The sequence below is a fragment of the Eulemur rufifrons genome, chromosome 21 (assembly GCF_041146395.1).
Source record: "Eulemur rufifrons isolate Redbay chromosome 21, OSU_ERuf_1, whole genome shotgun sequence".
In the NCBI taxonomy this organism is placed as follows: domain Eukaryota; kingdom Metazoa; phylum Chordata; class Mammalia; order Primates; family Lemuridae; genus Eulemur; species Eulemur rufifrons.
Window position 1 is genome coordinate 22186764 of NC_091003.1, and position 15530 is coordinate 22202293.

Sequence of the window (15530 nt, forward strand, 5' to 3'; positions counted from 1 at the left end):
TTTGCGAATGTCCAGCCTGAACCCCGTGAGGTCTCTGGCTGCCAGAAGCACTTTGCAGGGAGAGCCGAAGCAGACAGGGCGCTGGGCTCCAGCTCGGGGAGATTGAGGCTGCGTACCAACCCTGGGAATGTCCGGGGAGCAGCTCAAAATAACAATCACTCAGATGTGTTCCCTGATGCGGGGAAGGTAGAGACAGGGTGGCTGAGGGCCCCCAGGGCACCAAGGACCTACAGAGATGGCGGGAACCTCCACATCGCCTGCCGTCAGGGTTCCTGGGGCGAGTGTGTCGCTGACATTGGGCAGCAGGTGCACGTGTGGTGGGGGAGGCGGAGCCCCAGTGAGGGAGGGAGGGAGTGGGGTGGGGAGGGCCGGAGGGTGTGGGGGTGCTGGGTTCCCGTGGAACCTAATGTTGACTCTGCTCTCAGCCCCACTACTGTACCCTGACCTGGTGTGACTCGGCCCCGCTACTCCCCAGTTCCACTCCGACTGAGCCACTTAGGCAAGCAATGGGTGTCCACGCTACGGTGGGGTCGGTGCCTTTTCTCATTTGGCCACTGTCCCCATGTCCTGCTCAGATGCAGGCTCAGTGTCCCCAGGCTCCATGCAGAAACCAACCATAAAGTGAGTCTTTGCAAGCCTGACTTTAGTGGTCCAGGTTCCCAGGACTGAGATTCCAGCTCCACGCTAGTGGTGACCTTGAGCCCGGCCATGGCCCCACACCAAGCGCACCCCACACAAACACCTCCCCCTCACATGCATCAAACTCACACCATGTTCCCCAAAGCGGATGCGTGGAACACTGGGCTCCTTCAGAGTGTTATGGGTCCTCTAAATGTGGGCAAGGGGATCCACACGATTTGGGAAAGCTGGGTTTCATCCTACAAAAGTGTTTTACTACAGCAGGACTTGTCAGTGCTTTTACTTAGCTAATATACATTGTGCATTTCTGCGCTATGCACCTGTAGGTGTCATTTTCCAAGCCTTTTCATGAGGTCATGGTGACAGCTCAACTATGGGCCCCTGCTTAATGGTACCCATTATGCTATGGCCAATTTCAACTTCTGTTCCCACTGAGACTATGACCTTGACTTAGGTTCCCTTTGTGTATTTTGTCTGTCTCTAGCTCTGTGATGAGCTCTTGGGACCCCTTTATTTCTTCTGATTGTCCTGTCAGTTACTGCCCCTTGTCCCTCTCATGGGGCCCCTCTCTCTTCTTCACAGGTCAGGGCCTGTGTCCCAGGGTCCTCTGTCCAGGAACAGCTTCCTGCTCAGGATCAAGGCTCCTAGGACACCGGGAGCTCACCCGGGTCCCTGGTGGTTTGGCTGTTAGGGTGGGACCAAGGGACATGGGCTCTCAACCAAAACTATCCTGGCCCTGAGCAGAGACCCGTCAGCCCAGTGACATGGACAGACACAAAGGCACACTAGCCATGCAGGATGGTGCGTGAGGACGTCTTCACTGAGAAGTAGAAGCGGGAAGGGGGTGAGACCTGCCCAGATGAGCTGGTGCCAGGCTGGTGGCTCTAGGGCACAGAGGGGAGGTGTGCAGAGGGGACTGTGGGTGAGGAAAGTGCTGCTGGGCAGTGCCCAGGGAGACTTTGGCCTCTCCCACTGGGCTCTGTTCCCACTGGCTGCTGGCATGTCCCCAGCCCCACTGAGAACCCGGGAGGAGGCTAGAAATTAAGCATGAGAGGAGAAATAAAGAGAGAGATCAGGATTTCTGATTGAAAACGAGGATATTTATTGAGAGTTCATTGGGTTTAGGGCAGGGGCTGGGATGAGCTGGGAGGGAGGGGACACCCCTCCCCTGGCTCCTGCAGCTCTAGGCCCCCGAGGGTGGGGTGGGGGCCGGGGCCTAAGCACACTCTGCAGGGGACACTGACTTCTCCACGGTGCTGCCTTCGTGCGTGACCTGGCAGCTGTACTTGTTGCGAGCTTTCCACTGGTCGGCCGACAGGCTCAGGTAGCTGCTGGCCGCGTACTTGTTGTTGCTCTGTTTCGAGGCCTGGGTGGTCTCCACGCCCTGGGTGACGGGGCTGCCGTCTGCCTTCCAGGCCACGGTGACGGCGCCCGGGTAGAAGTCGCTGATCAGACACACCAGTGTGGCCTTGTTGGCTTGGAGCTCCTCAGAGGAGGGTGGGAACAGACTGACCGAGGGGGCGGACTTGGGCCCACCTGTGGGGTGGGGGAGGGGCAGAGGTCAGAGTCCCGTTTCCACCTGGGGAGCCCCTGACCTCAGGGTGTGAGGAGGGGCCTGCGGCCACCAAGCCCAGGTCAGGACACCCTGTGCAGGGGCTGTGGGTCCGAGAGTCTGTGACAGGAGGGTAGGTCATGGTCGTTGAGAAACCCCTTGTCTGTCCTGGGAGGCCCAGAGCCTGTCCCTGCCCATTCCCTGTCCTTAGCCCTCTCTGGGCCTTGGCCTCCCTCACAGACAGCTGCCCCTGTGTGGCCTCTGGCTCCTCCTGCGATCCTCACGGGCCCTTCAAGGCTTAGTCTGTCCCCTGAGCACATGAGGTGAGGGTTAGGCTCTCCTGTGGGGTCTGGGCAGGGGACAATTGTGTCCTGACTCTTCTCTCTGAGGGACTCTGGGGCCTTTTCCCCTTCCAGCCTGTTGTGCCCACATCTGTGTCCTGGGCCTTTCTCTGGGGTCAGAGCCCAGGTGCTGGGGAGGACAGAGGGAGCCTGTCTGCTGTCCCTGAGTGTCTCTCACTCCACTGACTTTGCTGGTGTCACTGTCACCTTCAGGGCACCTGGTGACAGCAGCAGAGGTTTCATGCTACGGACTCTGTCCTCTGTCTCTGGGACTGCGGAGCCAGAGGGCTTGTGTCCCCAGGAGCCCCAGGGACCCACCTTCCCTCACACCCTCCTCTGTGAGAACCTTTGCCTGAGCCCCCGCACCCAGAGCCTCCTGTCCTGCGCCCTCCCGGAGCTTCCCTGAGTCTCAGGCCGGCTCAGAGCTCTGCCGTGGCCGCCCTGAGGCCCTGGCAGCCCCCACCTCCTATGTCTTTCCTGGCCTTGACCCTGAGTCCCACAGCCCAGGGGACCCGGCCCTGAGCCTCAGAACTGTGGTTCCCCGGCCTCAGCCCTGAGGGTTCTGGGTCCTTCTAAAGTCTCCCAGGTGGTCACCCCCTCCCTGTGTCCTGTTTCCTCTTCCCCATGAGATGGTTCCCAAGTGACCCCAGAGACAAAGCAGGGCTGACAGGGGCCTGGATTGGGGAGGACAGTACAGAACAAGTCCTAGGGAACCAACAGTTCTTCAAAGAGACAGAAGAACAGATAGGATAGACAGAGTCACAGACAGACCCCCCGACACTTATTCAGACAGAGTGTAGAGTCAGAGTGGGCTACCCCTCTAGTTCCCTGGTTCAGGGGTCAGAGGGCAAGGGTTGAGGCATGCAGGAGTTTGAAGAGGGCGGGGAGGGATCCTCATTCCAGAGCTGGGTGCAGGGAGAAAGCTTGACCCCAGGCTGAGACAAGACACAGGGAAAACAGCAAACAAAGCACAAAATTGCCTAAAACCCGGGGTAGAGCAGGGAAGGAGGGGGAAGAAGAGACTCACCTAGGACGGTCAGCTTGGTCCCTCCGCCGAACACAGCACACTGTGCCACAGGCTGGTACAAAAACCCCTTTCTGGGAGCCCCCCCAGCCCCCAGCTGCAGCTGTGAGGGAGGAAGCTGGGTCCCTGCCCCAGGTGGCATCTGCTAAGCAGGGGGACCACATGGCTCCCACACTCATCCCCACAGCTAAGAGGGCAGATGGCATCCCGTGACCAGCAGCAGAATCCCTGAAACTCAGACTCCCTAAGGACATCGGCACCTAGGATTGGATTTTCCCACAGACCGTCTGCCAGGAACAAGAGTGAGTTGATTGGAGGGCGTTTGTGTCACCAAGGAGACAACTCTTCTGGAAGGGGGTACGTTTCTTTGCTCAGCAGAGTTGACACAATTGATCCCTCGTTGAGACCATGGGGTGACGCATGGAGGTCCTCTTTCCCTCAGGGAAGGGCAGATTTTTCTGGAGCGCAGTGTCCTTGGAACCTGCCAAGGATGCAGCCCTGAATCTGGGGGTGTCAGCCCTTCCCTCCCTTGGCCGGTTTAGTTGTCACGGGCCAGGCCCGTAGGCACTGCCTGGTCCCTGTGGGAAATGCGAGCCTAATCACGGGGGTGACCTTGGGAACATCCCTTGTGGCGTATCCCAGGCCTGGGGCAAGAAGGGGACATCAGGAGTTGCAACATGCTGTCACCCCAGAGAGCAGACGTCTCGGAAGTCCCCTGGGATCATCAACATACACCCAGGTGCAGCATGGTGTGGCTCTAGGTGGGCACATGTCCAGTATTGACAGACCCCTTGTCATCAGCAATGTGGCCACACGTCACCATCAATCAAACGGAATGACGATGGACTCAAACACAAGCATTTCACACATTTGTTTCTTCTTTCTAGAGTTCTCCACCATCGTAAGCCTTGCTGTTCAGCCCGGGAGGCTGCAGGGCCCTGGCTCGTCTCCGCGCAAAGTGTCTCCTTCCAAGAGCATGAGACGCACCCCTGGGTGGGTGACCTGCAGGGGCAGGGCCCTCCCGTCACGGTCACACTGCAGCCCCCACGGAAGGACGTGGACTGAGACATTGACCCTCCTCACTCCTGCTCATCTGACTCAGCTAATGTCACCAAGCAAGTGACCACCCGACATGGGTGTCTCTGCTAGAAGTCTCCAGACTTCTTGGGAAGCAGTTTTGCGAATGTCTAGCCTTAACCCCATGAAGTCTCTGGCTGCCAGAAGCACTTTGCAGGGAGAGCGGAAGCAGACAGGGGTGCTGGGTTCCCCCTCGGGGAGGCGCAGGCTGCGTCCAGACCCTGGGAACCTCCCGGGACCAGCTCTCGGCTCCTGCGGCTCCTGCCTTGGCAGAAAACACTAGAGCAATCTGGGAGATTCTCCCAGGTTACCACAGGCCCAAAACACATGTACCTGTGGCCGATTCAAACCTTGCTGAAGCCTCGTATAACAAAGGCAAACCCACAAAATCACAACGGCCCCCCTGCACGACCAAGTAAATACACTATGGCATTCCCGAGGGATTTGATGAGACCTGGGTTACTTTTTGATTTTAAGGAATTACTGATATTTTCTGTATAGGTGTGATAATATCATATTCAGTTTTAGGTCTGTATCTTTCTAGGACAGACAGGCAATATTTGCAGGGGAGAGATAAGATGCCTGGAATTAGCTTCTATATGCTGAGTAGGGAGGTGATCTTCCTTCGGGGCTGGGTCAGCAGGAGACAGCATGTGCTTCTATTTCAGGGCTGGGTGATGGGAATGCGAAAGTCATTGTCATTCTGGTGTCTCCTCAGTTTTGGGTTCAAAGTGGTCTGGGATATAAACGTGTAAGATGGTACACGGAGGTCAGCCTTGGGGCAGCAGGTGGGGATAGGGTGGTCCCTGGCTTTGCCCCCGGCAGGGCTACTGCTGATGTGGCATTGGGGTGTCTCAGGCTAATGCTCGGTGACACGGGCTCAGACAGGTGCAGTGCGTTCCAGAACCCTTAAGCCTCCTTCTAGCTGAGAGCCTGGGATCGGGGCAGGGGTGGCTCCAAATGAGGACCAAGAGGTGCCCTTTCTCAGCCCTGCTGTTCCTCCAGTGCTCCGTGTCCTTGCAGATTCTGTTCCTGGCCTGTCTGTGCCACCCAGCAGCAGTGGAGGAGGCGGGTTTGAACGCCTGCTGTGCAGGAGGGAGAGACACAGGGTCCTGGAAGCCCCTGGGGCACTGTGGACCTACAGAGACAGGCAGAACCTCCACATCCAGGAGGCCACGTCACCTGCTGTCAGGGCCCTGGGGCGAGTGTGTCTCTGACATGAGGCGGCAGGTGCACGTGGGGAGGGGGAGGCTGAGCCCCAGTGAGGGAGGGAGGTTGTGTGGCCCGTGGGGGAAGGATCTGAGGGTGCTGAGTCAGCGTGGAAGCCTGACCCTGAATTAGCTGTCAGCCCCCACCTAGGGTCACCGTCAGCCTAGTGACCTAGTTCATTTGTTCCAAATATTCCCGAATTCCACTCTGAGTGACCCTCCCGGACAAGCAGTCGGTGCCCACCCTCTGCTGGGGTCGGTGCCTTTTCTCATTTGCCCGAGGCTACCATGTCGTCACCCTGATGTAGGCTCAGCGTCCCCAGGCTCCATCCACAAACCAAACATAAAGTAACTGCGGACGTGACTTTGCTGGTGCAGATTCCCCAGCATGGAGATTCCAGCTTCATGTCAGTGGTGACCTTGAGCTCAACCATGGCCCAGCGCTCATGGCACCCCACACAGACACCGCCCCCTCATGGGCATCAACCTCACTCCGTGTTCCCAAACTGGAGCCATGGAGCACGGGATCTTTCAGAGTAGTATGGGTCTTCTATATGTGGACAAGGGGATCCACATGATTTGGGGAAAGCTGGGTTTCGTCATGTGAAAGTATTTCACACAGCAGGACTTTTCAGTGCATTTACTTAGCTAGCATGCATTGCGAAAGCATGAGACACGCACCTGTACGTGTCATTTTCGAGACCCTCCTATGACCCCCTGCTGGCAGCACAACCATGCACCCCCCATGGCAAACACTCTCCCGAACGGTCCCCCTAGTGCAACAGAGAATTTCAACTTCTGTTCCTGCTGAGACTATTGCCTTGACTCGGGGTCTCTTCCCCTGTTGTGTCTGCCTCTAGCCCCCACCCGTGGTGCCCCTGGGAGCCCCTTCATTTCTTCTGATTGTCCTGTCAGAAACTGCCGCTGTCCCTCTCTCGTGGACCCTCTCTCTTCCCGATAGGTCAGGGCCTGTGTCCCAGGGTCCTCTGTCCAGGAACAACTTCCTGCTATGGATCAAGGCTCCCAGGACACGGGGAGCTGACCCGGGTCCCTGGTGGTTTGGCTGTTAGGGTGGGACCATAGGGACATGGGCTCTCACCCAGAACTGTCCTGGCCCTGAGCAGAGACCCCTCAGCCCAGTGACATGGACAGACACAAAGGCACACTAGCGATGCAAGATGGTGCGTGAGGACGTCTTCACTGAGAAGTAGAAGCGGGAAGGGGGTGAGACCTGCCCGGATGAGCTGGTGCCAGGCTGGTGGCTCTAGAGCAGAGAGGGGAGGTGTGCAGAGGGGACTGTGGGTGAGGAAGGTGCTGCTGGGTAGTGCCCAGGGAGACTTTGGCTTCTCCTACTGGGCTCTGTTCCCACTGGCTGCTGGCATGTCCCCAGCCCCACTGAGAACCCAGGAGGAGGCTAGAAATTAAGCATGAGAGGAGAAATAGAGAGATCAAGATTTGTGATTGAAAACGAGGATATTTATTGAGGGTTCATGGGGCTTAGGGCAGGGGCTGGGATGAGCTGGGAGGGAGGGGACACCCCTCCCCTGGGCTCCTGTAGCTCCAGGCCCCCGAGGGTGGGGTGGGGGCCGGGGCCTAAGCACAATCCGCAGGGGACACTGACTTCTCCACGGTGCTGCCTTCGTGCGTGACCTGGCAGCTGTACTTGTTGCGAGCTTTCCACTGGTCGGCCGACAGGCTCAGGTAGCTGCTGGCCGCGTACTTGTTGTTGCTCTGTTTCGAGGCCTGGGTGGTCTCCACGCCCTGGGTGACGGGGCTGCCGTCTGCCTTCCAGGCCACGGTGACGGCGCCCGGGTAGAAGTCGCTGATCAGACACACCAGTGTGGCCTTGTTGGCTTGGAGCTCCTCAGAGGAGGGTGGGAACAGACTGACCGAGGGGGCGGACTTGGGCCCACCTGTGGGGTGGGGGAGGGGCAGAGGTCAGAGTCCCCTGTCCACCTGGGGAGCCCCTGACCTCAGGGTGTCAGGAGGGGCCTGAGGACACCAAGCCCAGGTCGGGGCACCTTGTGCAGGGGCTGTGGGTCCCAGGGTCTGTGACAGGAGGGTAGGTAATTGTCATTGAGAAACCCCGTGTCTGTCCTGGGAGGCCCAGAGCCTGTCCCTGCCAATCCCCTGTCCTGAGCCCTCCCTCGGCCTTGGCCTCTCTCACAGACAGCTGCCCCTGTGTGGCCTCTGGCTCCTCCTGCCATCCTGACGGGCCCTTCAGGGGCTTGTCTGTCCCCTGAGCACATGAGGTGAGGGTTAGGCTCTCCTGTGGGGTCTGGGCAGGGGACAATTGTGCCCTGACTCTTCTCTCTGAGGGACTCTGGGGCCTTTTCCCCTTCCAGCCTGTTGTGCCCAGATCTGTGTCCTGGGCCTTTCTCTGGGGTCAGAGCCCGGGTGCTGGGGAGGACAGAGGGAGCCTGTCTGCTGTCCCTGAGTGTCCCTTACTCCACTGACTTTGCTGGTGTCACAGTCACCCCCTTGGCACCTGGTGACAGCAGCAGAGGTTTCACGCTTTGGACTCTGTCCTCTGTCTCTGGGACTGTGGAGCCGGGGGGCTTGTGTCCCCAGGAGCCCCAGGGACCCACCTTCCCTCTCGCCCTCCCCTGTAAGGACCTTCGCCTGACCCCCCGCACCCAGAGCCTCCTGTCCTGCACCCTCCTGGAGCTTCCCTGAGTCCCAGGCCGGCTCAGAGCTCTGCCGTGGCTGCCCTGAGGCCCTGGCAGCCCCCACCTCCTATGTCTTTCCTGGCCTTGACCCTGAGTCCCACAGCCCAGGGGATCCGGCCCTGAGCCTCAGAACTGTGGTTCCCCGGCCTCAGCCCTGTGGGTTCCGGATCCTTCTAAAGTCTCCCAGGTGGTCACTCTCTGCCTTTACCCTGTTCTCTCTTCCCCATGAGATGGGGCCCAAGTTATCCCATAGACAAAGCTGTTGTCACAGGGACCAGGATTGGGGAGGGCAGAACAGAACAAGTCCCTGGGACTCAACCTATTTTGACAGACAGACTAACAGACAGACAGGGCCACAGACAGAGAGAGACACAAGTCAGTCCGACCAGGTCACCAGTTCCAGCACCCTGGCTCTGGGGTCAGAGGGGAAGGGGTGAGGCATGAAGGGGTCTGAGCAGGGAGGGGGATGTCCTCACCCCCGAGCTGGGTGCAGATAGGAAGCTTGACCCCAGGCTGAGACAAGATACAGAGAAAACAGCAAAAAGAGCATAAAAGTGCCTAAAACTTTGAGGAGAGCAGAGAGGGAGGGGAAAGAAGGCACTCACCTAGGACGGTCACCTTGGTCCCACCGCCGAACACATAACACTGTGACACAGGCTCGTACAAAAACCCCTCCCTGAGACCCCCCAAGCCCCAGCCCCCAGCTGCAGCTGTGAGGGAGGAAGCTGGTCACTGGCCCAGGTGGCATGTGCTTAGCAGGGGACCACATGGCTTCCACCCTCAGCCCCACAGCTAACAGGACAGGTGACATTCTGTGACAGAATCAGAATCCATGGGACCAATATTCCCAAAGCAAGTTGGTGTCTTCGATTGGTTTGTCCCAAGGACCATCTGACAGAAACAGGAATGAGTTCGTTATAGGGCATTTGTGTAGCTAAGGAGGGATTGCAGTAAAAGGGACAGGTGTTCTCCCCTCGGCAGAATTGACACATCCTTGATCCCTTGGTGAGACCACTGGGTAACACATGGTGTCCTCCTCCCCCCAGGGAGGGGCAGGTTTCCCTGGAGAGCAGTGTCCCGGGAACCTTCCCATGACCCCAGCCCTGACTGCAGGGGTGTCAGCCCCTCCTTCCCTGGGTTGTCCTGGTTGTCATGGGCCTGTCCAGTGAGGCCTGGCTGGTCCCCGTGAGAAATGCCAGCCTCAGCCTCCAGGCTGACCTGGGAGCATCCCCTGTGTCCCCTCAATCTGACTGATGGCAGGTGGGTCAGGTGAGTGGGGACAGTCGTTGTCTCATTCCAATGGGACACATGAGGGAGGGTCCTGACAGTGGGTGTGAAATGACACTAGAGAGCAGTGTGATCAGTGGCTGATCCCAGGTTTGGCCCAGTAAAGGGATAAGAGGAGGTGGAATACGTTGTCACCCCAGAAAGCAAGAGCCATGGCAGTCCCCTGTGGTCAAGAAAGTGGACCCAGGTGCCACCCCAATATGCTCCATGTGGGCAGATGTCCATTATTTGTAGCCTCCTTGTCATCACCCATGTGGCCAGATGTCATCGTCATCATTAAAACGAAGGTAGTGGATTCCAACACATCTATTTCACACATTTATTTAACACATCGAGTTTTGTAACTAGTCTCATTAATTCCAGATGAGCAGTAGCGAACTTCTTGGGAAGGAGTTTTGCGAATGTCCAGCCTGAACCCCGTGAGGTCTCTGGCTGCCAGAAGCACTTTGCAGGGAGAGCCGAAGCAGACAGGGCGCTGGGCTCCAGCTCGGGGAGGCCGAGGCTGCGTCCCGACCCCGGGAATGTCCGCGTAGCAGCTCAAAATAACAATCACTCAGATGTGTTCCCTGAAGTGCCAAAGGCAGAGACAGGGTGGCTGAGGAGCCCCAGGGCACCGAGGACCTACAGAGATGGCGGGAACCTCCACGTCGCCTGCCGTCAGGGTTCCTGGGGCGAGTGTGTCGCTGACATCGGGCAGCAGGTGCACGTGTGGTGGGGGAGGCGGAGCCCCAGTGAGGGAGGGAGGCAGTGGGGCGGGGAGGGCCGGAGGGTGTGGGGGTGCTGGGTCCCCGTGGAACCTGACGTTGACTCTGCTCTCAGCCCCACTACTGTGCCCCGACCTGGTGTGACTCGGCACCCGCTACTCCCCAGTTCCACTCCGACTGAGCCACTTAGGCAAGCAATGGGTGTCCACGCTATGGTGGGGTCGGTGCCTTTTCTCATTTGGCCAATGTCACCATGTCCTGCTCAGATGCAGGCTCAGTGTCCCCAGGCTCCATGCAGAAACCAACCATAAAGGGAGTCTTTGCGAGCCTTACTTTAGTGGTCCAGGTTCCCAGGACCGAGATTCCAGTTCCACGCTAGTGGTGACCTTCAACCCAGCCATGGCCCCACACCCAGCCCACCCCACACAGACACCTCCCCCTCATATGCATCAAACTCACACCATGTTCCCCAAAGCGGATGCGTGGAACACTGAGATCCTTCAGAGTATCATGGGTCTTCTAAATGTGGGCAAGGTGATCCACACGATTTGGGAAAGCTGGGTTTCATCCTACAAAATGTTTCACTACAGCAGGACTTGTCAGTGCTTTCACTTAGATAATATGCATTGGGCATTTCTGCGCTATGCGCCTGTAGGTGTCATTTTCCAAGCCTTTTTATGAGGTCATGGTGACAGCTCAAGTATGGGCCCCTGCTGAAAGGTCCCCGTTATGCTATGGCCAATTTCAACTTCTGTTCCCGCTGAGACTATGACCTGGACTTAGGTTCTCTGTGTGTGTTTTGCCTGTCTCTAGCTCACTGATGAGCTCTTAGGATCCCTTCATTTCTTCTGATTGTCCTGTCAGTTACTGCCCCTTGTCCCTCTCACAGAGCCGTTCTCCTTCCCGATAGGTCAGGGACTGTGTCCCAGGGTCCTCTGTCCAGGAACAGCTTCCTGCTCTGGGTCAAGGCTCCCAGGACAAGGGGAGCTCACCTAGGTCCCAGGTGGTTTGGCTGCTAGGGTGGGACCACAGGGACATGGGCTCTGAACCAGAACCGTCCTGGCCCTGAGCAGAGACCCGTCAGCCCAGTGACATGGACAGACACAAAGGCACACTAGCCATGCAGGATGGTGCGTGAGGACGTCTTCACTGAGAAGTAGAAGCGGGAAGGGGGTGAGACCTGCCCGGATGAGCTGGTGCCAGGCTGGTGGCTCTAGGGCAGAGAGGGGAGGTGTGCAGAGGGGACTGTGGGTGAAGAAGGTGCTGTTGGGCAGTGCCCAGGGAGACTTTGGCCTCTCCCACTGTGCTACGTTCCCACTGGCTGCTGGCATGTCCCCAGCCCCACTGAGAACCAGGGAGGAGGCTAGGAATTAAGCATGAGAGGAGAAATAAAGAGAGAGATCAAGATTTCTGATTGAAAATAAGGATATTTATTGAGGGTTCATGGGGTTTAGGGCAGGGGCTGGGATGAGCTGGGAGGGAGGGGACACCCCTCCCCTGGGCTCCTGCAGCTCCAGGCCCCCGAGGGTGGGGTGGGGGACGGGGCCTAAGCACACTCTGCAGGGGACACTGACTTCTCCACGGTGCTGCCTTCGTGCGTGACCTGGCAGCTGTACTTGTTGCGAGCTTTCCACTGGTCGGCCGACAGGCTCAGGTAGCTGCTGGCCGCGTACTTGTTGTTGCTCTGTTTCGAGGCCTGGGTGGTCTCCACGCCCTGGGTGACGGGGCTGCCGTCTGCCTTCCAGGCCACGGTGACGGCGCCCGGGTAGAAGTCGCTGATCAGACACACCAGTGTGGCCTTGTTGGCTTGGAGCTCCTCAGAGGAGGGTGGGAACAGACTGACCGAGGGGGCGGACTTGGGCCCACCTGTGGGGTGGGGGAGGGGCGGAGGTCAGAGTCCCGTGTCCACCTGGGGAGCCCCTGACCTCAGGGTGTGAGGAGGGGCCTGCGGCCACCAAGCCCAGGTCAGGGCACCTTGTGCAGGGCCTGTGGGTCCCAGGGTCTGTGACAGGAGGGTAGGTCACGGTCATTGAGAAACCCCTTGTCTGTCCTGGGAGGCCCAGAGCCTGTCCCTGCCCATCCCCTGTCCTGAGCCCTGTCTGGGCCTTGGCCTCCCTCACAGACAGCTGACTCTGTGTGGCCTCTGGCTCCTCCTGCCATCCTGACGGGCCCGTCAAGGCCTTGTCTGTCCCCTGAGCACATGAGGTGAGGGTTAGGCCCTCCTGTGGGGTCTGGGCAGGGGACAATTGTGTCCTGACTCTTCTCTCTGAGGGACTCTGGGGCCTTTTCCCCTTCCATCCTGTTGTGCCCAGGTCTGTGTCCTGGGCCTTTCTCTGGGGTCAGAGCCCGGGTGCTGGGGAGGACAGAGGGAGCCTGTCTGCTGTCCCTGAGTGTCCCTTACTCCACTGACTTTGCTGGTGTCAGTGTCACCCCCTTGGCACCTGGTGACAGCAGCAGAGGTTTCACGCTATGGACTCTGTCCTCTGTCTCTGGGACTGCGGAGCCGGAGGGCTTGTGTCCCCAGGAGCCCCAGGGACCCACCTTCCCTCATACCCTCCCCTGTGAGGACCTTCGCCTGAGCCCCCGCACCCAGAGCCTCCTCTCCTGCGCCCTCCCGGAGCTTCCCTGAGGCCCTGGCAGCCCCCACCTCCTGTCTTTCCTGGCCTTGACCCTGAGTCCCACAGCCCAGGGGATCCGGCCCTGAGCCTCAGAACTGTGGTTCCCCGGCCTCAGCCCGGAGTGTTCTGGGTCCTTCTAAAGTCTCCCAGGTGGTCACTCTCTGCACTTACCGTGTTCCCTGTTCCCCATGAGATGGGGCCCAAGTGACCCCACAGACAAGGCTGTCCTAACAGTTATGGAGAGTGGGGAGGACAGAACAGAGCAAGTCTCAGGGACCGAACCTACTTTGACAGACAGACTGGAAGACAGAGGTACAAACAGACAGACACAGAGACAATTCCGTCTGAGTAGGCACCCCGGTGCAGCCCCCTTCCTCTGGGGTCAGAGGGAAAGGGTGAGGTATGCAGGGCTCTGAACAGGGAGGGAAAGTCCTCAACCCAAAGCTGGGTCCAGGGAGGAAGCTTGACCCCAGGCTGAGGCAGGATACAGAGAAAACAGCGAAACTGAAGAAAAGTGCCTAAAACCTTGAGTAGAGCAGGGAAGGAAGGGGAAGCAGAGACTCACCTAGGACGGTCAGCTTGGTCCCTCCGCCGAACACAATACACTGTGACACAGGCTTGTACAAAAACCCCTCCCTGAGACCCCCTGCCCGAGGCTCCAGCTGCAGCTGTGCTGGAGGAAGCTGGGTCACTGCCCCAGGTGGCACCTGCTCAGCAGCGGGACCATACGGCCCCTACCCTCACCCCACAGCTAACAGGAGAGCAGGGCAGGAGGGGAAAGAAGAGACTCACGTAGGTCGGCCACCTTGGTCCCTCTACAGGAACCCTGTGACCGACAGCAGAACCCCAGGTACCAAGGTTCCCACAGGGAGTCTGTGTCTTGGATTGGGTTTTCCCAGGGACCATATGCCAGGAACAGGAATGACTTCATTGCACGGCATTTGTATCACTGAGGAGTGAATTTTTACGGAAGGAAACAGGTTGTCTCCCCTCAGCAGAGTTGGCACATCCCTGATCCCTTGGTGAGACCACTGGGTGACACATGGTGTCCTCCTCCCCCCAGGGAGGGGCAGGTTTCCCTGGAGAGCAGTGTCCTGGGAACCTTCCTATGACCCCAACCCTGACTGCAGGGGTGTCAGCCCCTCCTTCCCTGGGTTGTCCTGGTTGTCATGGGCCTGGCCAGTGAGGCCTGGCTCGTCCCCGTGGGCAATGCCAGCCTCAGCCTCCAGGCTGACCTGGGAGCATGCCCTGTGTCCCCTCAATTCGACTGATGTCAGGTGGGTCAGGTGAGTGGGGACAGTCGTTGCCTCATTCCAATGGGACACATGAGGGAGGGTCCTGACAGTGGGTGTGAAATGACACTAGAGAGCAGTGTGATCAGTGGCTGATCCCAGGCTTGGCCCAGTAAAGGGATAAGAGGAGGTGGAATATGTTGTCACCCCAGAAAGCAAGAGCCATGGCAGTCCCCTGTGGTCAAGAAAGTGGACCCAGGTGCCACCCCAATATGCTCCATGTGGGCAGATGTCCATTATTTGTAGCCTCCTTGTCATCACCCATGTGGCCAGATGTCATCGTCATCATTAAAACGAAGGTAGTGGATTCCAACACATCTATTTCACACATTTATTTAACACATCGAGTTATGTAACTAGTCTCATTAATTCCAGCTGAGCAGTAGCGACCTTCTTGGGAAGGAGTTTTGCGAATGTCCAGCCTGAACCCCGTGAGGTCTCTGGCTGCCAGAAGCACTTTGCAGGGAGAGCAGAAGCAGACAGGGGCGCTGGGCTCCAGCTCGGGGAGGCCGAGGCTGCGTCCCGACCCTGGGAATGTCCGGGGAGCAGCTCAAAATAACAATCACTCAGATGTGTTCCCTGATGCGGGAAAGGCAGAGGCAGGGTGGCTGAGGGGCCCCAGGGCACCGCGGACCTACAGAGATGGCGGGAACCTCCACATCGCCTGCCATCAGGGTTCCTCGGGCCAGTGTGTCACTGACATCGGGCAGCAGGTGCACGTGTGGTGGGGGAGGCAGAGCCCCAGTGAGGGAGGGAGGCAGTGGGGTGGGGAGGGCCGGAGGGTGTGGGGGTGCTGGGTGCCCGTGGAACCTAATGTTGACTCTGCTCTCAGCCCCACTACTGTACCCTGACCTGGTGTGACTCAGCCCCGCTACTCCCCAGTTCCACTCCGACTGAGCCACTTAGGCAAGCAATGGGTGTCCACGCTACGGTGGGGTCGGTGCCTTTTCTCATTTGGCCACTGTCCCCATGTCCTGCTCAGATGCAGGCTCAGTGTCCCCAGGCTCCATGCAGAAACCAACCATAAAGTGAGTCTTTGCAAGCCTGACTTTAGTGGTCCAGGTTCCCAGGACTGAGATTCCAGCTCCACGCTAGTGGTGACCTTGAGCCCGGCCATGG

At 58.5% G+C, this 15530-nt stretch overlaps 3 gene segments (V, D, J or C); all 3 read right to left on the minus strand.

Annotated features, from left to right (window-relative positions):
• Positions 1–1723: 1723 nt before the first annotated feature.
• On the minus strand, positions 1724–3698 carry LOC138401589 (immunoglobulin lambda constant 6-like). The segment is given in 2 exon segments: positions 1724–2175; positions 3560–3698. Coding segments are annotated over 2 exon segments (459 nt in total).
• Positions 3699–7328: 3630 nt separating this feature from the next.
• LOC138401590 (immunoglobulin lambda constant 6-like) lies at positions 7329–11832 on the minus strand. The segment is given in 4 exon segments: positions 7329–7754; positions 9116–9220; positions 11621–11714; positions 11812–11832. Coding segments are annotated over 4 exon segments (540 nt in total).
• Positions 11833–11915: 83 nt separating this feature from the next.
• On the minus strand, positions 11916–15082 carry LOC138401591 (immunoglobulin lambda constant 6-like). The segment is given in 3 exon segments: positions 11916–12367; positions 13685–13826; positions 15050–15082. Coding segments are annotated over 3 exon segments (495 nt in total).
• Between the last annotated feature and the right edge of the window lie 448 nt (positions 15083–15530).